At 32.2% G+C, this 26,396-nt stretch overlaps 1 protein-coding gene across 4 annotated transcripts in view; it reads right to left on the bottom strand.

Moving 5' to 3' along the window:
* The window catches only part of gramd4b (GRAM domain containing 4b), a 48,194-nt gene that overhangs the window by 9,283 nt on the left and 12,515 nt on the right, over window positions 1-26,396 (bottom strand). For 2 of the 4 annotated variants that reach the window (XM_051100307.1, XM_051100311.1), the window contains exons 3-19: window positions 25,722-25,845; window positions 14,885-15,005; window positions 14,680-14,738; window positions 13,166-13,301; window positions 10,885-10,910; window positions 10,604-10,695; window positions 10,161-10,252; window positions 8,829-8,877; window positions 8,666-8,737; window positions 8,513-8,556; window positions 5,885-5,994; window positions 5,644-5,798; window positions 4,741-4,758; window positions 1,508-1,658; window positions 1,334-1,427; window positions 1,009-1,099; window positions 854-922 (exon numbers count right to left, since the gene is read on the bottom strand). In XM_051100307.1, the coding sequence (XP_050956264.1) occupies window positions 854-922; window positions 1,009-1,099; window positions 1,334-1,427; window positions 1,508-1,658; window positions 4,741-4,758; window positions 5,644-5,798; window positions 5,885-5,994; window positions 8,513-8,556; window positions 8,666-8,737; window positions 8,829-8,877; window positions 10,161-10,252; window positions 10,604-10,695; window positions 10,885-10,910; window positions 13,166-13,301; window positions 14,680-14,738; window positions 14,885-15,005; window positions 25,722-25,845 (1,503 nt within the window). The remainder of the gene's footprint in view (window positions 1-853; window positions 923-1,008; window positions 1,100-1,333; window positions 1,428-1,507; window positions 1,659-4,740; window positions 4,759-5,643; window positions 5,799-5,884; window positions 5,995-8,512; window positions 8,557-8,665; window positions 8,738-8,828; window positions 8,878-10,160; window positions 10,253-10,603; window positions 10,696-10,884; window positions 10,911-13,165; window positions 13,302-14,679; window positions 14,739-14,884; window positions 15,006-25,721; window positions 25,846-26,396) is intronic. The other 2 variants (XM_051100310.1, XM_051100308.1) reach the window with 2 other exon arrangements.

Below are 26,396 nucleotides of genomic sequence, written 5' to 3' on the forward strand. Positions count from 1 at the left end.
AGGAAGTGTCAAAGTCATGCAGTCCATGATGGACAGATCGTTAAAGGCTGGTCTATGTGGTAATATAGTACATCGGGCAGGACATCCAAACACTCACTTATCATTCATTGACTTTTTCATCTTTTTTTGAGCGCTTATTAGGCTGTTTAGGCAATTAAAGTTATATTATAATTTATATAGGTTTATTAATAAACGTGTGACTAATAGTCAACTAATGCTTAAAATGAACGACTACTAGTCGACCAGAAAAATCTTTAGTTGAGGGCAGCCCTATTTTTTTTTCTCATCCAATATTATGAGGAGGCACTGCCTCCATTGCCTCCTCAAAGGAAACGCTCTTAATAGGGATGTGACGAGATCTCGTGGCACCTTCATTGAATGTTTTTTTTTTAATTTTGTTTAAATGAATATATGTTTTTAAAAGACTTAAGCAATGAACAGTTTGTCAGAACCACTAGTAAATTGTTATTTTGTTCAGTTTTCTAATCTTTTTTCTCCAGAATCGTGAGAGAATCATGGTCTCCAATTTATTTAAAAAAACTGGGATTCTAAATTTATCCAGAATCGTGAAGCTCTTGTTTAAATGTTGTTTATTACTGCATAGAATTCATTAAAATGAAAGTTTAACTTCATAAACTTCAAAATGCACCTTCATTTTTTTGCATTTTGTCTTTTTCAGTTGAATAAAAGACTATTTTCCCTATATATTTCATCATTGACGATTTCTTAAGAAAAGTTTAAAAATCTTGTCTAGTCCCGTTCTCGTGAACCCAGTCTCGTGTCTCGTCTCGTCTCATGGGATAAGTGTCTCGTCACACCCCTAGCTCTTAACATATGATATATAGTGACTTACCTTTAAAGTGGATGGTGTTGTTATTGAGATCCCCATCCCAGATCCAGGCAATACTGACAACACTTTGTACTGTTAACAAGAGTGGAGAATCCAGTAAGACACTAGGCATTCAATAAAAATTAAGTCAACATACAGCAACAAAACATCTGGCAGACCTTCTGAATATCCGTGATGTCTTGGAGCTTGATGACTTTATTTTTCTTCGAGGATGTTGCCCGGGAACTGGAGCTCTCGAAACACAAGTAACTAAAAACACGAAACACAAACTCTTATCATGAGGAAACATGTTGTGCCTAACGATGCCTAACAATTAAGTACAACAAAACATTTACAGCTTTGTTTGGAGTAAATGCAATTTGTAAATATTGACATTAGATGCAATGTGCTGATTCTGAAAAAGCACCAAAAATGAATAATTTCCAAAACAGCAAGCAAAAAATGTTGCTATTCTGCAGTGCAGGTGCATCTGAACATGCATACTTTTCTGTGACGTAGAGGACACCATTGCGAATGTAGTCGGTTGGCATTTTTCTGTCCCTGTTGATCAAGCAACACCGCCATCCGTTCTCGCACACTGTGAAAATCAAAATCACACAGTTAAACAACAGCAAATATACAGAACTGTTCAAAGGCCAGCACAGTTTCTTTTCCCACCTGGCAGGGGGCGCTCATTCTCTGACAAGTTGAAGACTTCATGAAAAGGCCCTCTTTTGGTGTTGTAGGCCCGCCCGCTTTCCTCCTCACGGCCGACCCCGCATGACATCCCGGCCGACTGATTACCGCGTGCAACCGTTGGCTGGATCTGCTGTGAGGAAAAAGCAAAATAATTGATTTAGGAGCAGAATGTGCAAGTACAGCCCCAGAACTGTGAGGTTCCTGTGTGCCGGTAAAGGATCAATGCTATCCTTTAACGCTTAACCAGATAAAGAAGAGAATTGATCCTAGATCAGCACTTGAGGGCCCCAACAGCAGCATCCACGTGGGGGAAGCTTGTCAATCGTTATTAAACCAGTGTATGTTATTGAGCCAAGCAGCAGTGGTGACCTAGCAGAGTGAATGATGGTCAGTGGCTCAGCTGCATGTGGACTCCTGAGATCAGTTGGTGACAGATTCAGTTCTCTGGTTGGATGCCAAACAGTAGCAAGGGATGCCTGGAGGGTGCTGAGGACCAGTGCAAAGCTCAAAGCCGGAATTAAACAGCCACTTATTGTAGGTATCATCACTCACCAACACATTACCAAGATATTAGTTTATTAATGAGTTAGAAGTTTAGGGCTGAACAAGACAGATGTCATTTTGAGAAAGAATTATGGGCATTTTTTCAACTATGGGCACTTAAGTCATAAGTATTAATTTTGAAAATGAACAAAGAACTTTTTGTTATACGCCATGAAAATATGTAATAATAAATGAAAAAAATAATTTAAATTATAATTCATCAAAATGTAGAAACTTTGCAATGCCATTATGATTTATTTTTGCTATATTCTTATTTGCTTATGAATAATTGTATTTGTAAATAATAATAAAAAATAATAAAAACAATAATACAATTATTATTATTATTATATTAAAATTAATAATATCCAACTTAAATAAAAATAAATTATCTCACCATAACAATAAATAACAAATAAGGATTCATATTTACATTTTTATCATTTTAAATGAAATCCTTAATACATCATTAATTATTATTATTATTATTATTATTATTATTTTATTATTTTATTACAACTGATAAAACTATCAAACATTAACAAAAATAAAACAAACTAAACAATCTGAACATAATAAATAAAGATTAATATTTACATTATTATTTTAAATAAAATCATTAATAAATTATTATTATTATTATTATTATTTTTATTATTACTATATTAAAATTGATAGCAAAAATCGAACGTTAACAAAAATAAGTAATTAATCTTAACATAATAAATAAAATATTCATATTTCCTTTTTTCAGAATTTAAAATGTAATCCTTAATTGTATTATTATTATTTTATTAAAACTGATAACAACATCCAAAATTAACAACAAAAAAGTCAAACAATTTTAACATAATAAAGATTTATTATTTATTATTATTATTATTTTATTAACACTGATAAAAAAAAAAAATCCAACATTGACAGAAAAATAAATCAAACTAAACAATCTTAACATAATAAAGATTCATATTTACATTTTTATAATTTAAAATGAAATCCTTAACGCATTATTAATAATATTATTAGTAAAACTGATAATATCAAATATTAAAAATTAAAAAACTAAACCTTAACATAAAAAATATTTACAATTTCATTATTTAAAATGACATGCTTAATAATCATAATAATAATAATTTATCATCAATGTTATTATTATTATTTTTATTATTATTATTATTATTATTATTATATTAAAACCGATCAAATCAAATATTAACAAAAATAAACTAAATCTTAACATAATAAAGAATATTTTTTACATTTTTACAATTATAATGAAGTTCGTAATGCTTTATTAATATTTATTATTATTTATCATAATTAATATTAATTATTAAAATTGCTAACGTATTGAACATTAACAAAAAAATAAAAACTAAATCTTAACATAATAAATAACAAACATTAATATTTAGTTTTATAATTTAAAATGAAAACCTTAATACATTATTATTATTATTGTTATTATTATTATTATTATTGTATTTAAAAATGGCTAACATATCGAACATTAACAAAAATAAAACAAACTAAACAATAAAGATTAACATTTACATTTTAATCATTTAAAATGAAATCCTTAATACATTATTATTATTACTATTATTAATAAAAATACATAAAGACACAAAGACTGAAATAATAAATTTGAACATCTAATTGAACTACTACTACTACTAATAATAATAATATAAAGAACAAAATAAAGCTATTTTATCAACTTTATAACAATAAAAACAAATCTCTCACCTAGACAAATTATATAAACTACTGAAAGTGTTGAAAATGTATGTTATTTTTCTAAAAGTCCACAAGACAAGTGGCCACAGTTGAAGAAACACCCTCATATTTGCAGAAAACCATTCTTCATCGTGCACAGAGAGTACGTCTGCAAATACATCTGTAGAAGAAATTCTACCTCTAGCCTATTCAAGGCCAGCGCTCAAACATGACAAAACCCCAGATCCACCATGACTTACTGTAAATAACAACCATACTGAAAGCAAATGTATGCATATATCATTTAATTTCTTATATAATTTATCTGACCCCCATTTAGCCAACTGCAAACTATCTTAATTAAAAACAACACTGTGGCAACACCAGAAGAGCCAAGCTTTTCAGAGTTTCCAGCCACCTACTCAAGACATTTAAATAACTATGGGGGGGGGGGTTAAGAAAGTTGTGTATGAATACAGAAATGACTCTTTCCTTTTAATTCTCAACAAATGTCTCATAAAGTGTCATTTGTTGCTAAAATATATAAAAGCTTGACTTCTCTGATGTAGTCACTGCTTCAAAATACTATTAGGCCTATTATCACTATACTAGAATATACTACAGCAGAGAAACTCTCAGAAAAATAAACCCTGCATGTCACACACACTCACACAAAAATATCTACACTGTCGTCCTGTCTGATGACGATGGATCAAAAACATCACACATTCTTCTGTACATTCTTGTTGACTTTTGTGCAAATTACTGAGAAGATGCATTATGAATCAACAGTTTTTGATCCAATCACCAACAGACATTTTTAGCGTCATATTGCATATTCCTGACAACACACACACACACACATATAAAACACACATACGCAGGACCAGCCATTGGTGGCAAACACAGGCACTGTTGTCAAACCAAAGGCCACACCAGATCCCTACCTTTTCAAACCCAGACAGCTGAGAGAGGAAAAATAACAGAATAAACATGTGACAGACCATCACACAAACCAAAATCCTACCATTTATAAGGAAAAAGAGGATTTACATATCCTCTGTTGCCTGAATTTGCATTTAATTGTCATGCAGACACTTTTAAGTCTTGATCTGTCCTCTATTTTGTATATTCATTTTTTTTTAAATAGTATTTTTTTTAAGATCTCATTGGTACTTGACAGATTTGAGATATATGTTACCAGTACCAAAATAAAACTCTTATACTATATAATATATGGTAACATATATGTCTTTTATTTTGTTTCCATATATTCTTAAAGGGATAGTTCACCCAAAAAAGAAAATTACCTCATTATTTACTCAACCTCAAGCCATCCTAGGTGTATACATGTATACGTCATTTACTGGAACGCAACTCTCTTGGTTGCGTACAACAGTTAGCAGAAGTTAGAGTTTATAAAGTTTTAAATATGGATATTTTTCTTACACATATGCATCAATTTGCTTTAATGATGTATGGATGCACTTTATTGGACTTCAAAATATGAACACCCATTCACTGCCATTATAAAGCTTGGAAAATCCAGGACTTTTTTTTTTTAAATATAACTCTGATTGTATTCGTCTGAAAGAAAAAAGTCATATACACTCAGGATGGTTTGAAGATCAGTAAATCAAAGTGTAATTTTCATTTTTGGGTGAACTGTTCCTTTAAAGCCATCTTGGCCAAATCTTGGCTACTAACTACAAGAGGAAGCCATTGCTCATTTTCAGTCATAACTGACAAGTTCCTCTTCACAAAGAGACAAAAAGAGGATTCAGGATTAATATTTCATAAGCTTTTCGAAAGGGAACAATGAGACGGCGCACGTGCACAGTTTCACTCACCCGTCTGCTCAGAGTGGCATTGTTACGCTCTTTGAGTTGTGGGTCTGTGGGTAAATTGGTCCATACAATGTAAGGTGTGTCGTATTTGTCTCTCAGTTTGGGGCAGCTTTTGAAGATGAAGTCGATGATGAAGAATTTGATGCCGGCATAGACACCTACAAAATAGATGAAAATGAGGTTTATCCCAAAACAACAGCAACAACACTGAAATTGTTGTCGTGCGTCAAACTGAATTTCTCACCAATCATGAAGCCCAAGAGTTTATATGGCAGCAAACAGGAAGCAATAAAGGCCACCCACAAACCAACATACAGCTTCTGTGTGATTTCAGGCTGCACCCACGTGAAAAGGCTGCAATGAAAACACAAATCACATACAGTACATGTATGCATGTAAATATATATGTAATTAAACATCCTTTCAACAGTGCAGTAATACCACAATCGTATAAATATCATGGCCATTTTACTGTAGTGTTTATGTTAAAGGCTTAGTTAATTTCAGAATTAAAACTTCCAGATTTTTTCTCATCCAAATGTCATTCAAGATGTTCATGTCCTTCTTTACTTCCTAAGTATGTGTCGATTAATGTAGACTGTCATTCTAATTACTTCGCTTAATAATAAAGAACGTAGTGTAGCACAATAATCATTGTGAAATTGTTTATTTTGCTGCACCAGTAGTTATAGGGTTAAAGGAGAAGTCCACTTCCAAAACAAATATTTACATATAATTCATATAATGAATTATATGTAACATATAACATATATATTACATATATTCACATATAATGTACTCACCCCCTTGTCATCCAAGATGTTCATGTCTTAATTTCTTTACGACTGAAGAAAGAATGTTTTTTGAGGAAAACATTTCTGCATTTTAATAAATGGACTGATACAGTGCCCCGATTTTGAACTTCCAAAATGCAGTTTAAGTGTGGCTTTAAACAATCCCAAATGCAGTTGTAAATGATCCCAGCCAAAGAAGAAGGGACTTATCTAGTGAAACGATCGGTTATTTTCATTAAAAAATATATATATACATAATTTCAATACTTTTTAATCTCAAATGCTCATCTTGCTTTTCTCTCCATGAACTCTGTGTATTCTGACTCAAGACAGTTAGGGTATGTCGAAAAACTCCAATCGTATTTTCTCCATCAACTTCAAAAATCATTTCAAAACCATCCTACATCTCTGCAGAAGTACCAGTCTTTGCAACGTGAACATGCAAAGAAGATCAAACACCCTTAACAAAAAAGGTAAAAAAAACAGCGATATAGGACAATTTCGAAGTTGAGGGAGAACATGAGATAGGAGTTTTGAGACATACCCTAACTGTCATGAACCGGAAAAAAACAGCTCAGGCAGAGTAAGACAAGACGAGCGTTTGGCATTAAAAAGTATATAAATTGTATTATTTTTATTAAAATAACCGATAAGACAATTCTTTCTCAGCTGGGATCGTTCACAACCGCATTTGGGATCGTTTGAAGCCGTATTCAAACAGCATTTTGGAAGTTCAAAATCGGGTCACCATATCAGTCCATTATATGAAGAAAAATGCTGAAATGTTTTCCTCAAAAAACAATTTCTTTACAACTGAAGAAAGAAAGACATGAACATCTTGGGTGACAAGGGGGTGAGTACATTATCTGTAAATTCTTGTTCTGGAAGCGGACTTCTCCTTTAATGCGGGGAGTAAAAGACCCGGTAGAGAGACAGGCGAGTTAACGCCTATGATACAGCTGTTCTGCGTTCTAATTAAAAGTTAAAACACAAAGTGTCTTTTGTCTGTCGTTCCTCAGATATTAGTAGATATATTTTGGTTTACAAACTGTTTTGTTTAATCAGTTAGTCAAGTTAACACTTAGTTAACGTATCCATCATTATTGTTTTGTGAAGCGTTTACAGTTTAGCAGCTAAACATTAGCTGTGGGCATGATTTGCTTGCATTGTAAGAACAATCACAACAGACTTGGCCAGCTGACCAATCAGAGCAGAGTAGGCTTGTGGAAGGGAGGGAGGGGTTTACAGACAGAACTGCTTTGAACAAACCGTTTCAAAATCATTGAGAAAGATTCTAATATTTAATGTATATTCTGACAAAACTGCAATGTTTTCTGACCTTAGATGCATTTAAACCTGTTGTAGAGGACTCAAACATATTAAGACACTTTAAAATACCATATGAGCTGCTCTTTAAGGTTTTTGAGGAAAACATTACAGGATTTTTCTCCATATAGTGGACTTCAGTGGGGATCAGTGGGCTGAAGGCCCAAATTGCAGTTTCACTGCAACATTTTTTATAAAACGACTGATTGTTTCACCAGATAAGACTCTTATTCCTTGGCTGGGATCATGTAGAGGCCTTTGAAGCTGCACTGAAACTGCAATTTGGACCTTCAACCCATTACTCCCATTGAAGTCCACTATATGGAGAAAAATCCTGTAATGTTTCCCTCAAAAAAATTTTTTTTGACTGAAGAAAAAACGACATGAACATCTTGGATGACATCGGCGTGAGTAAGTTATTAGGAAATTTTCATTCAATTAACAATAGTGAAAATAAAATACAAAACAATTTTTTTTAATCCTAATGTCAATTAAATAATTCTGAAAAGTAAAAGAAACTTCCTCTCATTTAAGTTTTCTCTTTTGTTTGGAATTTTAAACAAAATGTTGAATAAAACAAAAATACTGTTAATACACAACATTAAAAAAGTACTATTCTTTGTATTGTATTTTAAAAATCAGTTTAAAAAAAAAAAAAAAATCAAAAGCAGAACTGAATGACGTCTCAACCATCACACAGTCACAAACTGTCACACCACTTATTCCCAAAACTCAATATCTAACATACTCACTTTTTAATCTTTTCCAATACGTCTGCCATCTTTCCAAATAGATTCTGCGAAAACAACAACACATGAGCGTCAACATCTTTAGGTGTGAAGCAAAGCAAAAGGTGTCTGTATTACACTATTATCACAACTAGATCAAAGCTACAAATCACTTGCCTGTGCTTTCTGTGCAACATCCAACACCAACTGAAACTTCTCTGAGACCGTAAGATCTTCCTTTGGAGGTTCCTAATAAAAAGAACAAAGCATTAAGGTGTTTAATCAAGCCAATTTTAACAACATGCTAATGTTAATCATCGGAAATGAGTCAAATATTTACCACTGGTTCAGAAACCTCAGGCACAATACTCCACTGTATCCTCCAACCTCTGAAAATACAGACCACAACAGTTTTAGTATGTTAAAAAGAAGTAGTCTGAAGCCCATATGTGACCCTGGACTACAAAACCAGTAATAAGTAGCACTGGTATATTTGTAGCAATAGCCAACAATACATTGTAGGGATCAAAATGATTGATTTTTCTTTTATGCCAAAAATCATTAGGATATTAAGTAAAGATCAAGTTCCATGAAGATATTATGTAAATTTCCTATCGTAAATATATCAATATTTAATTTTTATTAGTAAGGTGCACTGCTAAGAACTTAATTTGGACAACTTTAACCCTCTGGTTGTGTTCGGATTCCTGTTACACTTGTGGTGTTCCCGGACTGGACTCCAAACAACTGCTTATAAATCTCTCATTATGCTATATTATAAACAAATACTTTCGAAAATTCTTTTCGTCAATTTGTTTTCTTCCATTTAGGACTGGTTTTGTGTTTCTATTTGCATCTGATTAATCTTGAGAGCAGGTACCTCGTTTGGAGTGCGGCCATTTTTGACCGGGAACACCACAAGTGTGACTTTTTGCAGTTTTGTACAAAAAAAAAAAAAAAAAAAAAAAAAAAAAAAAAGCATTTAAAAGCAAACTTCCTTATTAAACAGTAAAGCACACTAGTGTGATACACAGTGCAAATTTTCATAATTTTTTATCTCATATTGTGAAAATTATTCTTAAAAACAACGAGGTTCCTACTCTCAGAAAAATGAGGCCTACGGTCATTTTGACCGGGAACACCACAAGTGTGACTAGGTGAACTAAAACCCACAAAAAATTACGAAAATTCGAAAAAAAATTCAAAGAAGTACTTATACCCTGTGTGAACAAAGCCAGTAAGTTTGAGTCCAATGTGATAACACAGCTAGAGGGTTAAAGGCGATTTTCTCAATATTTTGATTTTTTTCGCACCCCCAGATTCCAGATTTTCAAATAGTTGTATCTCAGCTCAAATATTGTCCTATCAAAGTTTTTTATTCAGCTTTCAGATAATGTATACATCTCAGTTTAAAAAAAATTGACCCTTATGACTGGTTTCATGGTCCAGGGTCACAAATTCAAACTATAGGATTTAAATGTAACATTTCATTTTTTATATGCAATAGTTAAACAGTTTGCAACTCCTCTTTTTAAGTTATTTAACTGCATTTAATAAATAATTTCATGTTAAATAATAATGAAGCGATATATAATTATAATGTCACTCAACCAGCATATGGGTTAGTGAACTAGTTGTGAACTGAACCAGTGATAGATTATGTCAGACGTACTTTGCTATGAGGTAATTCAAGGACAACCGCAGAATGGCTAAAAATAGAAACATGGGGATAACCCAGCCATGCCAGGCAGCATTCATATAGATCTGTGGAAAAGATGAGAAGGAAAAAAACATTAAAATGAAGGATGGCAGCAAACAGAAACATGGGGTGGCACACTGGTGGCACCAGTCATTGCACCAGGTTTTTTTTCTATTTTAAGGTTATCCAACTTTTATCACACTGACCTAATAAACATTAAACCGTGTAACTGGTCATGTTAACGTATTAGTTGAACCAGAGGTGGGATTTTTCAGTGTCTGGTGATGCACAGATAAAAATGAGCTTGGCGACATGTTTTATTTGTTTTAATATGGTAGTAAAAAGACCGGGTGGCTACATAAACATGATAAACGGTGATGAATAGTGTTTGAGGGGTTTGCGTGGGTCGTGCTCACAATAAAGGCGATGGCTGACGTGTAGACAGAGTGCCAGCTGGATAAGGCAGAAAGGTTCCTCATGAAGTTAGTTACAGGCTTAGCACCCCGTTCTGAAAACACACACACACACACACACGCAACAGACCAGAACACAATCAGTTTTCATGCCCGTGACACAGCAGAGGTGATGAGAATTAAAACACAGGCTAATTGGGAATTAAATTGGGGCTGTAATCGGTTAAAATATCCAGTGCTATGGCTTGGAGGGGTTTTCTGGGATGCGATGTGAAAACACTCACTGAGTCGTCTCATATTTTCTGTTAATCTGCAAAGAGGAGAAAAGAAAATTAATTATTTAATGAGATCCGTTGGGAGGGTAAAAATTATAAAGCCAGAAATAGCATGAAAATTGAGACTCTAAGCTGGACTGACTACGGTAAAGATGTGATGTCCTAGCCATCTCAACATTACAACACTTTGCTAAAATATACAATATAATAAAGTATATAAACATCTAACAAAAAAGTCTATTAACCAGCATCAAAATTGCATTTGGGTCACTGCTATTATGCAGCACATTTTTATCTGAATATGCTGGAACAATATGAAACTTCAAATGTCATGTTAGTTTCCTTTTCATAAAAGCACCCAAATTTCCTTTTTTTAAAATAAAAAGTCTGTAAACAAAACATGCTTTTACAACTTTTTTGACTGAAAAAACATCTGTAGTTTTTTTGATGGAAAAACATCTGAAAATATACATATATATAATATTTACTGTATTATATTATATTTATTTTTACATTTAGGAATTTAATTCATAAAATTATGAAACTCTTATTTTTATTTTTCTTATTTTCTTTTTTTTTTATGGAAAAACAGCTGAAAATAAAAAAATATATATATTTTCTTGCATTATATTTATTTTTAAATTTAAAAATTGCATTTCTAAAGTTATTAATTTTATTTTCTTATGTCTTTAATTTTTTGATGGAAAAACATCTGAAAATATATAAAAGTATAATATTATTTTATATTATACTATTTATTTTTACACTGAGGAATTAAATCGATAAAGTTATTAAACACATTTTTTATTCTTATATCTTTAAATTTCTTTGATTGAAAAACAGCAAAATAATTAAAATTATCATATTTTATTGCATTATATTACATTTATTTTTAAATGTAAAAATTGCATTTCTAAAGTTATTAATTTTTTTTCTTATGCCTTTAATTTTTTTATAGAAAATCATGTGAAAATATATAAATGTATAATATTTTATTGTATTAAATTAAATTAAATTAAAATTTTAAAGTTAATAAACTCTTATTTTTTTAATTCTTCTTACATCTTTTTTTTTATATGGAAAAACAGGCAAAATTTTAAAATTCTTATATTTTATTGTATTATATTACATTTATTTTTACATTTAAAAATTAAAATTATAAAATATTAAACATTAATTTTTTTTACTTTTCTTATGTCTTTACTTTTTTGATGAAAAAACATCTGAAAATATATATCACATTTCACATAATTTATCACATTTTTTTGTATTGTAATGTATAGGGATGCACCGAAACGTATCGGCCGAAATGCTTGCGCGTTTTGTCAGTAAAGCCGGTTCTGTAATCAGCGGTAAATGCCATCAGGTGCGTGATTTCACGTTGAGCCGTATATACTACACACAGCCGTTGTTGACTGACGAGCTGCGCAAATCCATGTTCATTATCAGTGTGAATTTGCACAGCTCGTCAGTGAACAACGGCTGTGTGTAGTATATACGGCTCAACGTGAAATCACGCACCTGATGGCATTTACCGCTGATTACAGAACCGGCTTTACTGACAAAACGCGCAAGCATTTCGGCCGATACGTTTCGGTGCATCCCTAGTAATGTATTACAATTATTTAAAAATGTAAGTTTATAAAGTTATTAAACATTAATTTTTGATGGAAAAATAGCTGAAAATAACTAAAATTATAATATTCTATTGTATTATATATTTATTTTTACATTTAAATTTTTAACCTTTAAATTTAAGAAGTTATTTAACATTTATGTTTTTATTTATTTGTCTTATGTCTTTCATTTTTATTTTCAGCTGAAAATATGTAACACGACATTTTTGGGTATTATAAAACAAAAAATAAATGCATATACAATTGTAAACAATCATGTAATTCTATGTAAATAAGTTATTTAATACACTTTAGTTTGACCAGATTATATCTGACCACATATTTTTTTTATAAAAATAAACAATCTATTTAATATTCATGCATATCTAGCATGCATATCTATTTAAATAATAATTCAAAAGTGTGGAAATAACTATGTTAGTTAATAAGGGTTTTGGTATATTTAAAAAGAGTATGAGTCTGTCCAGGGTTCATTGTTTAGGTCCGGTGTACATTTAATATAAATAATACAACACAAATTCCAGAGTTGGACAGGTACGACATAACTGGAATAACCTATCCAGGGCCTGAATGGTTCTCTGTTCAACCTCCCTTCAAAACCTGTAAATTATTAATCTAAACAAACCAAAGGAGGCTTTGTTTGGGCTCGTTACCTTTTAGCACTTAGTGGTTCCTCAGTCTCGACTGTATTCTCTTCAGGCTGAAAGCGGAAATCTTCAATATAAACACCAAAGCGCTCATAGAGCCATTTCCACAGCCGAGAGCTTAAGGTCTCCTTTTGTTTGTCTCCTACCAGCACAAACAGAACAACACAAATGGTGATACATGGAAAAATTGCACTAAAAAGAAACAAACGGCTCACACACAGTGACACTTCTAGTGTAAAGAGATATTTAAATTTAAAGAATGGTGGCCAAATGAAAATAAGGCCTGTTTCTGGTGCCATTTCAGGGGATGATTAATTTTAAAGGTAAAATTAAATATGAATGCTGTCAACAAAACACATAAAAATATCTGAAGCATGAATAAAAGGGATTGTCAAAAGCTAAAATTATCTATCAATCAGATGAAGTGATGGATAAACTATAATCATGTTCCTCAAATGAATTTCAGAAAAAGGACACTGGTTCTCATTCACTAATAAAGTGAATTTATATAAAGTATAAAACTGCCACACAAAATTTCTGGCAGAACAGGTGCGTTCGCAATTCAATTTGTTCTTGTTCTAATGTTGATGAATCCGGACTATTCTAAATGAGAGACTGTGTGTCTGCCCACACACACCCAACACACACCCAAACCATCTCTATATGAGAACACACACACACCATTCTCAAAAGCAGATGAAACACAAACACATCTTATTTAGGTCTAGACTACATGTGATCATGTTTTGGACCACTCAATATTACGCACTCACCAGAAAAGTCTGCAGATTCCAATATAATGCATGCATATTATTTTTGTTACTCAATAACAAGACTTATTGTAGAGTCATTCAGTTATTACTTTTCTAATAATATTGTATATATAAAAATGTATTCACCTTATGTAGCTTTCCTTTGCTATATGTGACCCTGGACCACAAAACCAGTCTTAAGTAGTACGGCTATATTTGTAGCAATAGCCAAAAATACATTGTATGGGTCCAAATTATTGATTTTTGTTTTATGCCAAAAATCATTAGGATATTAAGTAAAGATCATGTTCCATGAAGATATTTTGTAAAATTCCTACTGTAAATATATCAAAACTTAAATTTTGATTAGTAATATGCATTGGTAATAACTTAATTTGTCAACTTTAAAGGTGATTTTCTCAACATTTTGATTTTTTTGCACCCTCAGAATTCATATTTAGTTGTATCTCGGCCAAATGTTGATCTACTATAGCATCTTTCATATGATGTATAAATCTCAATTTGGAAAAATTGACCCTTATGACTGGTTTTGTGGTCCTGGGTCACATATAGTTTACAAGTACTGTTAGAGAATAAAAGAAGGGCTCTATAATTTCCACAATGCTAGATGTTTAGCTTAAATGTATATTATGAACAAACAGTGCTTATAAATGGCTGTTTAAAGTGAAACGAGTTGTGGCTTGGAGCCAGAAACAGCATTTCTTACGTTACGACTTAAGTGAACAGGAAGAATAAACTGAGCTTTACCTGTTCCATTGACAGAAGTGACTTGTGGCTTTGGAGGTGGAGGTGGTGAATCTTCTAGTCTGGACCAAGCACACATACTGATTTACTTGCAATATTAACAACAGATAAATACATAAGTATTTAAATCGGAATGTATGTTTATTAAATGTAGCAAAATGTAGTTGTAGGAAACTTCCACACTGTGGAAGACCATCACTTGTCATACCTGGATCTGAGAATTTCATTCATTTTCTGCTCAAGATCGACTCTTTTAGATTTCTCTTTCTCCAGCTCCTGTTTCAGCGTCTCGACATTTGTCTCCTCTCTGAGCTTCCTCAACTCCTCCTCTGTGAGCAATACACAAAGAAAAACGGTATGTTTAAATGCATGATTAAAATACTGAGTAGACTGCTGTTGACTTCAGGAAACACAATGGCAGTCACACATAAATCAGCAGTGGTGTGGTTTCACTGGAAACATTCAGCATGCTTGAGGTTTCTTTAGCGACAGATGTCAGATACACAATCAAAAGAAGGATGAGTCAGCTTGTCTGATGTTGCAAAATAAACCCTGACAGCATGATCAAGATCTTGTATAACCCTCTTCAGGCTTATTTTGCAATAATGACTTGCCAAATGTACTTTATATTTCTTGTTATATCCCTCTGCATACAAACAAACAAACAAACAAACAAACATGAATTATTGATTTGATATCTATGAAAAGAGAGACCGCAGAGTGATAAAAGCCCAAATATACAAAATCATCTGACATCACCATGATGCAACTGTATTCCTATAATAAGAGCTGTGTAATAAGACAAAATCTGACCATATCATTATCTAAATGTAACTAAAGTTAAAAATAGGCAATTATGATGATACAATACTGTATAACCGGCACATTTTCCACATTTTCTGTGCCAGCTGTTTGGAAAATTCAAGGGAACAGATACTATGGTAAAATGTGTTAAAAACAAATAAAGAAATGAAACAAAATCAAACAAAATCAAACAACAACAACAACAACAACAACAACAACAACAAAAATAAATAAATAACCCTCACACAAACTTAAAACAAAAAAACAAAAACAACACAAACCAAAAACGCAGCAAAAAAAAATAAATAAATAAAAATTACAGTACAGAATAAATAAAAGAAAACACAAACAAAAGGAGAAACAAAAACAAACAAAAACAAACAAAAAACATGCAAAACAAAAAATAAATCAAAACAAACAAACAAAAAAACTAAAACTCAAAACAGGATAAATAAAACAACACAAAATAATCAAATACAAAAATAAACAAAAAACAAAAGGAGAAACAAACACCACAAAACACCACAAATAAAAAAAACAAAAACAATAAAAACAAAAATAAAAAATAAAACCAACAAACGTAGAAATACAAAATGAGTAAAAACAACAAACAAAAAGACCAACAAAAATCAGAAAACCATACAAAACATAAACACAAGAATAATCAAAACCAAAAATAAACAAAGAGAAACAAAAACAAACCAAAAATAAAAAAATAATAAAAACAAGAGAAGCAAAAGCAATAAAAAAGTTAAAAACTATACATAAAACAAAAATAATCAAAAAAACAAAACAAAACAAAAAGAACAACAACAAAAAAACATTACAAAAAATAATCAAAAAAAAAAATTAAAAACCATACTACAACAACAAAAAAATGAAAATAACACTAGCAAAAATAAAAGCAAAACGCATTTAAAAAAAAAAAAAAAAAAAAAAAAAAAAAAAACACTGTAAAAAGAATAAATGCTCCTACTACCTGGCACATATTAAAGAAATCTCTGTGCACAACAACAATTAGCCAGAGAGCGTTTGTCAACCAGAAAACAATGAGGTGGCCTCCTGCCACTGTTAATTTCACTTAATCAAAAGCCTTTCAATAGGCTGTTATAATAAGAAAAAGCAAATGGGTAAACATGCCATTAACAGATGTTGCCAATTTTGCCAAATGACAGAATTCAAATTCTGTGGAAACCCGTTGTGCTTTCTGCAGAATCCTGTGGGTCCAGATTCAGGCCAACACATGATCAATGAAGTCATCCAGAATCTCAAAGATGACACTAAATTAAGCAGTCTCACAGGACAGGACGCTCAACAGAGCAGGCAGAGGAGATCTGAAAGACAGCACAGGATGTCCTTTATCTAACAAAAGGAAAAACATACTGTTACAGTCCTAAAAAACCCCTTCACAGCATGTTTTCTGAAAACACCTCGACTCTAATGCACAAACATAACAGTCCTGATCGAGTAGTTTTTCCACCTGCCCTCTATCGCATACAATACCTGCCTCAAGGTTGCCTGGAACACAAGCCCATCTTCATCTATAATTCAGCAGTTCCTGCGTCTCCCGCAGAGGCGCTATAGTCATGATAAAGACCCCCTGCCGCTGACTCAAGGGCAGGTGTGCTAAAGAGAAGACATCTGAATCCAGAAGATCAGTGCAGACCCCAGGGGCCGTCGCTAAACCCAGAGCTTGCGGTCAACAAGCTGTTTCACATTGGTAAAACAATAGACTGAAACGAATATTTGTAGCCTAATCTAATCCCTCATGAAGCTGTTCTTTATTAACAGCCTGTTCAGAGGGCCAAGCAAGCAGAATCCATGCAATTTTTTTTTGAGAGTCGGATGCCACAATTTTTAATAGTTTAATAATTTAAAACACTATTTAAAGTCAAGCCAAGCCAAACAAAAAAAAAAAAAAAAAAAAAACCTAAAACAAACAAAAAAAGACAAAAAACAAACTATAAAAAAACAAAACTATAAAAAAAAAAAAAAAACAACAAAATAAAATGAAACAAAAACCAAAACAACGAAAACTGAAACACAAAGTAAAACAAAACAAAACTATATCAAACCAAAACAAAAAATAAACAACCCAAACAAATTAAAAAAACAACAACCAAAGACAAAACAATAAATACCCAAAACAAAACATTAAAAAAAATATATATTCTAAGTAAACAAAAAATAAACAAAAAAACCCCAACCCAAACAAAACCCAAAGCAAAGTAAAACAAAACAAAACTTAAACATCACAAACCAAACTAAAATGAAACACAAAACAACTCAATGCAATCTCAAAAACAAAACACAACAACAAAACAAAATTACAAAACAAAAAACACAACATAAAATAAAACAAAAACCAAACCAAAACAAAAGGAAACCAAAACAAAGGAAAACAAAAAAACAAACCCAAACAAATTAAAAAACAACCAAAGACAATAAAAGAACCAAAACAAAGCATTTTTAAAAAAGAATAAACAAAAAAGAAACAAAAAACCAACCCAAAGTAAAACAAAACAACACAAAACAATCCAAACCAAACAAAAATCAAACATCACAACCCAAACCAAAACAAAGCAAAAACAAAAAGTAAAACAGAAAACGAAATGAAACAAACAAAAAACAAAACCCACACCAAACAAAACAAACCAAATAAAAAAACGAAACAAACTCAAACAAAACAGACAAAAAAGAACCAAAACAAAACATTAAAAAAAAAGTAAAAAAGAAAACAAAACTATTCAAAGAAAAAAAAAAAATGAAACAAAACAAAAAAAAAAAAACAACCAAATCAAAAGAAAAAGAAAAGCAAACCAAAAATGAAACAAAAAACAAAGCAAAGTAAAACAAAACGTAACAATGAAATAAATAAATAAATAAAATAAAACACAAACCAACCAACTTGAAAAAAACCCTCTTAAACAAAACACAACAACAAAACAAAAAAACCAAACACAAAACATTAGAAAAGGAAAAAAGATAAAATTATTCAGAGACGCTGAAAGCATTTTTAAAAATACTGTACAAGGTATAGAATCTCTCAAAAATAGATGTTATTTCTTTTATAATAAAATATGTAAAATAAATCACCATAAAACACTTACAGAAATTTTAATCTCCTGTTACATGCCGTGCAAGGGGAATGTTTAGGAGCTTTACATGAAGAATCCTTTTGAGAACATTTCCTAGATTTGTGCTGTTGTGTGAGCTTTGTACTCAACCTACAGTGAGTGAAGTGTGGCAGAAATAATCATGTAAGGATTAATCCTTGCCATGCTAGAAGCACAAAACATATTTTTGTCTTTGTCAAGTACAGATGAGACGCTGGACTCAAACACTTACTGTAAACATAAGGGTAACTAACTGTAAACTAACAACTCTCAAGTCAACAGGGAAATGTAATAAAATCTCAGGGTAACAAAATAGTGTTTAAACATTAAAGAGCTTCTTAGTCACACTGTATGTTGGGTACGTTTACACCCAGGTTAAAGGTAAAGGTGTCATTTTCTGTGCCACTAGTAGCACCAAAGAGAATGGGGAGGAAAAAAAAAAGTAATATAACATAAAAAAAATATAATATAATATAATATAATATAATATAATGTCTAATAAACAGATTATTTATTTTTTATTTTATTAATTATTTAGTTTTAAAATGAAGTAACTGCATAATTAACACATATGCAATCAGCACATTACTCAGGCAGTAACTATGCAGAAAGAACTGTGCAAACAACATTTTTATAGCTTGATAAAGACTTGGTCATCGTGTTTGCAAGATTCCTTTCTTTTCTGAGTGACACATACAAACCTGGGCCTCCGTTCACACTAGCGTGCTAAAGCAGAAAAGGCTTAGAAAAAAAAAAAAAAAAAAAAAAAAAAAAAGATAGCATCTAATGGCCTTTCTACATCAAAGCAATTAAGCATATGAAAGCCTTTCTGACTGACAGCATCCTTTGCACAATCAGCCTCTGCCAAAAACAAAAAACAAAAAGAACATGGACACAATAGTGGAGGCTACACAAAAACGTGGACTAATGCTAGCTCATCATACAGCCTTCTAATTAACATCAGCGTGAGAAAATACTGCAATAAATGCCCTTTGCAACTGACAATGTGTATATTTTTGTTATATTCTAACTGAGGAAGGAGTCAATAGCTGTCAGCACAACTCTATTGTAAAACTGAGACAGCTGCAGCTTCCAAAGTGGTCATGTCATTTGATCCAAGAACAGTGACTTGAAGGATGAGAAGCATGAAAATCTGTCTTATGATCTTATAACTGTTTGTTACTGGCTACTGCCATACACACCAACATCTCGAAATTTATGCTACTCATCATTGCTTAAGAGCTCTTTGGACTCTTTTAGATTCATTTTATGATCAGAAAAGCTGTCTGTGAAGTCAGGCTCACTGTACTGCATCATTACACAAACAGACTAACGTCTGTTTTCCGTTGTTTATCATGTGCATAGTCTCCGAACTTTTGATCACCCCTTTTATGTTTAGATAGCACAAATAATGCAGCCCACCTTGAACTAAAAGCGAGTGCAGCGCAACTGTTCGCACACTGTGCAGAAAACAGACTGTCATCTGACTCCTCTTTAGTAACTTCATCCGATCGTTCATCTCTGGATGTGAAATAGTCCATTATAACATCGTTTAGGGCACTGACATCACCAAGACTGAGCAGATTGAGATGAGTAAGATCGGTTAAGTGAGCGGCAGCAGTACTTCAGACTGTGCTGTTGCGCTCCGCTATATCACGATATTAAAAAATAAATAAATAAATAATAAAAAACTTTGCATGCCGTAGTTTACACAGGACTGGCGGATATTGTGAATTGATACACCTTTATTAAATATGTCAAGTGGTATATTTTGATAGGTTAACTGATTAGCGGTCGACTGATTATCGGCACAAATAAGAATTGAAAGACTTTTTATGGTTATCGGTATTGGTAATTTAAAAACCAATTTGCTGATGAAGTAATTTTAAAGCATTTAAAGAAAAGTATTTGCAGAGCCCTTTTTATTTATAATTTTGACATAAATTTTCATTTTATACCAGTTATATAATGGTTCAAAATATAGGTTATTGGTCTGCTTGATCTGTAATAATCGGTATCGGCCCTGAAAAACATATTGGTCGACCCCTAATTCTGGTTGGTCAAACTTGGGATTGAGCAGTGAAATACAGTCTTTTGTGACTGGCCATAATGCAATATGTTCTTTGCAAAATTGAGCAAAAACACATAATATAATATTTAAAATATGAAACTATATCAACTTCTTGTTTACTGAATTATTGTATAAAATCACATTTAAGCTCGTGATAGATCGAGACAAAATCAGCACTCGTGTCATATTGCTTTTGCTGCCCATGTGATATCGTGTGATATATATAAATGTGTATATATAAATATGAGACAAAACACATACACGGGCATTTTTTTTGCACCAATATCTTGAATTTTAGGGCATTTATGGAGTTGTTGCCCTGAATCATATTTGTCAGCAGTCAACTATATATATATATATATATGAGGCTGGGATTTAGCGAGTTTAAAGTAAAAGTATTTGATGGACGTATACTATGTGTTGAGAGCACTCACTCAGTATCATTATCTCATTTTTGACCGAGGTGGCTTTTAGACGGTTTTGCATCTGAACTCTTCATATTAAATAAATAAATTAATATTAATTAAAAAAATAATAATAATAATAAAAAAGACAAATATGACGCAGGGCAACAACTCCATAAATGCATTTATTTCCTAAAAAGATATTGGTGCAAAAAATGCCCATGCACGTGTTTTTGTCTCATATTTATATCATATGATAAGCGAAATCACATTAGCAGCAAGAGCAATATCACAGGAGTGCTGATTTTGTCCCGATCTATCACAAATTTAAATGTGATTTCATACAACAGTTATGTGTTTTTTGCTCAATACTGCAGAGAACATATTACCTTTAAAGCCATAGCAGTATTGCTGCCAGTCTTCGAGCAACACAGCGGTGTTTAGTTTCTGAATAAATCCACGTTTTGAACGGATGTGAACCAATGATTCAAAGGCCCATTCATACAGAGAACCATTTACTTCTTTCCTGAATGAATCAGCCATTTGATTGAATCAAAGGCATTTATTGCCACCTGCTGGCAGATTTAGTTTATTTAGAGCATCATTTCATTAAAAAAAAAATAATTATAAAAATAAAAACATTAAAGGGATAGTTCACCCAAAAATTTGAATTATGTCATTTACTCACCCTCATGTCATTTCAAAACTCTTGTGAAACATAAAAGAATTTTAAAGAATGTTGGTTACAAAGCTGTTTTGTTTAACAAATACTTTCATTGTATGAACAAAAAGTACTGAGATGTTTCTCAGATTAGCTTCTTTTATGTTCTATAGTCTATGTTAGGCTGTTATAGCCTTAATGTTTGTGTAATTAATTTTATGTTGAAATAGGCTTTGAGGGTATTTTCACAGTCAAATTTTGCTATATATTAGAGTAATTAATCGAAACATCAATTACACATTTTTCTGGAATATTTGATTCTGATTAGGGGTCGACTGATTATCGGCACCAACATTAAGAATTTGTATGGTTATCAGTTTTGTCATTTTCAAAATTGTTTTGCCCATAAAATAATTAATGCATGAATGCAAATTAAGCATTTAAAGAAAGTTTTTGTCAGAGCCCTCGTTATTTTTAATTTTGATATTAATTTAAATTTTTACACGAGAAATATATATCGGTTCAAAATATCGGTTATCGGCATCAGCCCTGAAAAACATATCGACCCCTAATTTTGATTAGTCAGACTTGGCATTGAGCAGTGAAATATTTGAAATTTATATACATTTTTAGTCTGTTAATTAACAGCAGCAAATTTCTCCAAATTTACAAAACATATTTATTTTGCAATCCTACTATATGCTTGATATATATGGTTGTTTGGATATTATTATTTACATTTACTTTTTTCTTACTGTTCCTTTCACAGGTCTGTGACTCATTTTTGGGTCACAACACACTGATCTACTGGATCCACTACAGTCCAGATGTGAAAAAGCCCAAAAAGAGAGCATACAAAACTCTTACATCATCTCATATAAGCCTGAAGCAGCATTATGTCCTGCTTTGAATCACCTCTGTGTTCTCTTGCTAAATCAAAGACAGTGATTCATCAGGTTTTGCCTTTTTTCTACACACGGAGGCTTCAGTTGTGTAACAAACTATTAATAAGTCCAGTCTGCTTTTATGGACAGCAACAGTTTGGCGGTCCTGGTCTGACCTTTTGCAGCTTTCCAGTATTGCAGTGCTTGAGGGCAATGAGCACAAACACACACACACACACACACACACACACAAAAATACAAACAGGTTCTAAAAATAGACCAGACACTCCCAACCTCGTACTGTTCTGTTTAAGCCAATATAATGAATAGGGAAATTGAATTATCATGTGGTGAGCAAGATAATATCATGCATCAACATTCTGGGGAAAATAAAAAAATCTGAAAAATAAGGGAAAAAAACAATACTTTTCCTGCTAATTTAATTTTTTGGTCTCTGAGGAAAACAACTTATAAATCATACAGAATGATCTAAAAATGCAGAAAGTTTTAAAGGTTTAAGGGTAGGGTTAGCTTAAGGAGAAAATACTGTTTGCACGGTATAAAAACTATTAGGTCTATGGTGAGTCCCTATAAACATTGAAGCCTGTGTGTGAACCCCAGTGGCGAGCTAATCTGTGCTGCCGAGAGTCTCATTAATTGAAAAGTGGTACAGGTCACAGGATCAGCAGTAGACATGCTGGGTTTAATCGCTGTAAGGTGCACGCAGCTCTGGTCTTAATGAGAGTGATCTCACTGCACTGCTCAGGGAGATCAACTGACAGACACCGTGAGCGATCACCTATTTAGCTTGTGATATATTACAGATCTGCAGGCCTGAGAGGACAAATCACTTTTTCCTCAAAAGCTGCTTCTAACAAATTCCTAATCTGCAAGTAAAGAGTCCATTTTGAAACACCTCAGAACATTTTCATATAACGGCTTATATGAAAGTATTTCAAGGTATCAAAGGTGTGGTTTTAGGTATGCAAGTTAATAAAATTAATAAAATTATAAAATAATAATAATAATAATAATAATAATAGTAAAGATCATAATTGTATATTGAATATTAATTAGGTAAAGCAATTCAAATGTATCATAAATATGATCATAAGTAAGCAATACAAACAAAACACATTGCAACAAGTTCAGTGCTGGGGGGAGGGGTGTGTTAAGTGAAATGTTGACTATATGACTAATATATGTATATATATATATATATATATATATATATATGTGTGTGTGTGTGTGTGTGTGTGTGTGTGTCTGTGCTCAAATGCATTTTGTTCTTGCAGTATTTTGTTTACAAAAGAGTTAAAGATTTTTATTTATTGCATTAAATTGTAAAATTGTTATATATATTATATAATATATTATATAAACTTAATAAAAAATGGCCTTTAAAATATGTACTGTAATTGGAAAAAGTATAATTACTGTTTTCTTTAACTAGTCTGAAAGATGAGAAGTTATGAAAGCAAATTAGCACGATCTCTCAAAAATGACGTGTTTGAAAAAACCCCCAGTGATTTTGCCTGTAGTGTCTTGCCATAAAATCAAATATTTACAACAACAACAATAATAATAATAATAATAATAATAATAATAATAATAATAATAATAATAATAATCTTATAAAAATTCTATATACTTGAATATTTAGAATAATAATATTTAGTATATAGGGTACAATGGGGCTAAAGGCATACCCTAAGAAAAAAGGCTCACCAGCATGGGGTAAAAGGCACACAGTATTGATACAAATGCATTAGCTAAAATAATGTTATTTTTTGTATATAATATCTAAGTTAATACTTGTTCAAAACAATCACTTTAACAAGGTTAGTACTATTTTCTGCTTATTTAGAAAAATAAAAATTAATTTTTGTTCAATAAAATGTTGACAATATGATATGACAATTTTTGTCATTAAAATATGTTAATATAAAACATTTTGAAATATACACTGCCCTCCAAAAGTTTGGAAACACCCCTGGCAAGGGTGGTTTTGGATGATATCAGCATAAATCCTTATTGTTTTTTGGTGCAAATACATTAAAGTAAGTTGACATTATCATTGAAGACCAGCAATAATCATTTTCATTTTGATTACATAATAATGGCAATATATACATGTCAAAGTCACACATGCCCCTTTGCCAGCTGTGATGCCTGGTTACTGGTTTAAACTTGGCCCAGGTTTTTAAAAGATTTTTGGGTCAGCACACCTTAATAGCTTCAACAATTGATTGCCAATTAAGTTTAGAATACAATGAATTTAGGCCCAGATTATGCAGAGCTGTAATAGCTGCTAATGGTGGATATTTTGATATTTTTCTAGGGCGTTTGCAAACATTTGGAGGGCAGTGTATAAACAAAATCATTTTAAAAAAGGAAAACCCATAGTAATTTAATGTAGATTCACAGTAGTAACAACAAATTATATTTTTTATATGATATGATTAATAGCATGTTTTTAAATATGATGGTTTTATTCTAAACATGGTGATTATCTCCAAGATGGACACCCAACATAATATATGATATTTATTATCTGAATCTAACAATGTCATATCAACAAATAGAAAAATGAGCCTTCTAATAATGATCATGTTATTTATTGTGCCTTTTAGCCCCAACAGCAGGGGTGTTTTTTTTTTTTTACCCCAAACACCATACTTTTACATATTCTTTCATTATTTAAAAACTGCTGTTTTAAATTATCTTAAAACTGAAAATTATTAAGAAGACCTTTGTCTCAAGACATACTCAAGAATTTTAGCAATTCTCATTGGCTATTTAAATCTACAACATTTTAAAAACATAAAATATTAGATCAAGTACGCACAGAATCAACTTTGCGGAGCTGACCGCGATCGCGTCAAGAAACAGACAAATTTGCATATGTATCTTGAAAAGCGGATGTTTTGGATGTTTTTCTCTTCTAGTGGTTTAGAGGACAAAAATATCAAAGGCGCCTTTTAGCCCCACTGTACCCTATCAATTATAGCCTTAAAAAACAAACACACACACACACACACACACACACAAAAAACAACACACCAAGCTCAGTGATGCTGTAAAAATTATTTCTTTGTTACTCACGAAGAAAGTGCTTTTCCAGTAAGGCTATCTCCAGGTGACCTTTGACCTCATTGAGTCGGTCGGCATCACTCATCTTGTAGTCCTGGATGGGAGCAGCAGACATGGCGAGAGTCCCCGAGCCAGCCTGAAAACCGCGAGTAACAGAAAACATGAGAAGCTTAGAAGTTCATAAAGCTTCACAGCAATGACAACACTAAATAGCTGTTAAGCTTCAATTAAACATCAGAAAGATCGTCTAATGGACATTCTCTTTATTCGAATGGCCAGGTTACGGTCTAATAAATGAGCATCCATTAGCGTCTGTGGCTCCAGCCTGTCAGAGACATTACCGCATCGTCTTCACAGAAGTCCAGCATAACCAGGATTCGACAAATCACAGCTCTAGTCACCAACCGGACGCCAGTGCGGCAGCTGTAACCATAGTGACCAGCTCGTGAGAGCACAGAGACACAGCAGATCTCTTAGGTGAGCTTTCCTGTGCTTATCAAATTATACGCAGCAAATGCAATTTCTTTGAAAACGTGCTTGGACGAGGCCGCCCTATTTAAAAGCCCTTAATAACATCATTTTGTCAGAATGTGGTTTCCAATCAGTTCTTTCTTGTAAAATGTCAAGCAAAACACTAAAGGTCAGTGCTAAACACAGGGCGGTGTCAGAAACAAACGAGCACAGGAA

Source organism: Labeo rohita, chromosome 25 (assembly GCF_022985175.1).
Source record: "Labeo rohita strain BAU-BD-2019 chromosome 25, IGBB_LRoh.1.0, whole genome shotgun sequence".
Taxonomy (NCBI): Eukaryota; Metazoa; Chordata; class Actinopteri; order Cypriniformes; family Cyprinidae; genus Labeo; species Labeo rohita.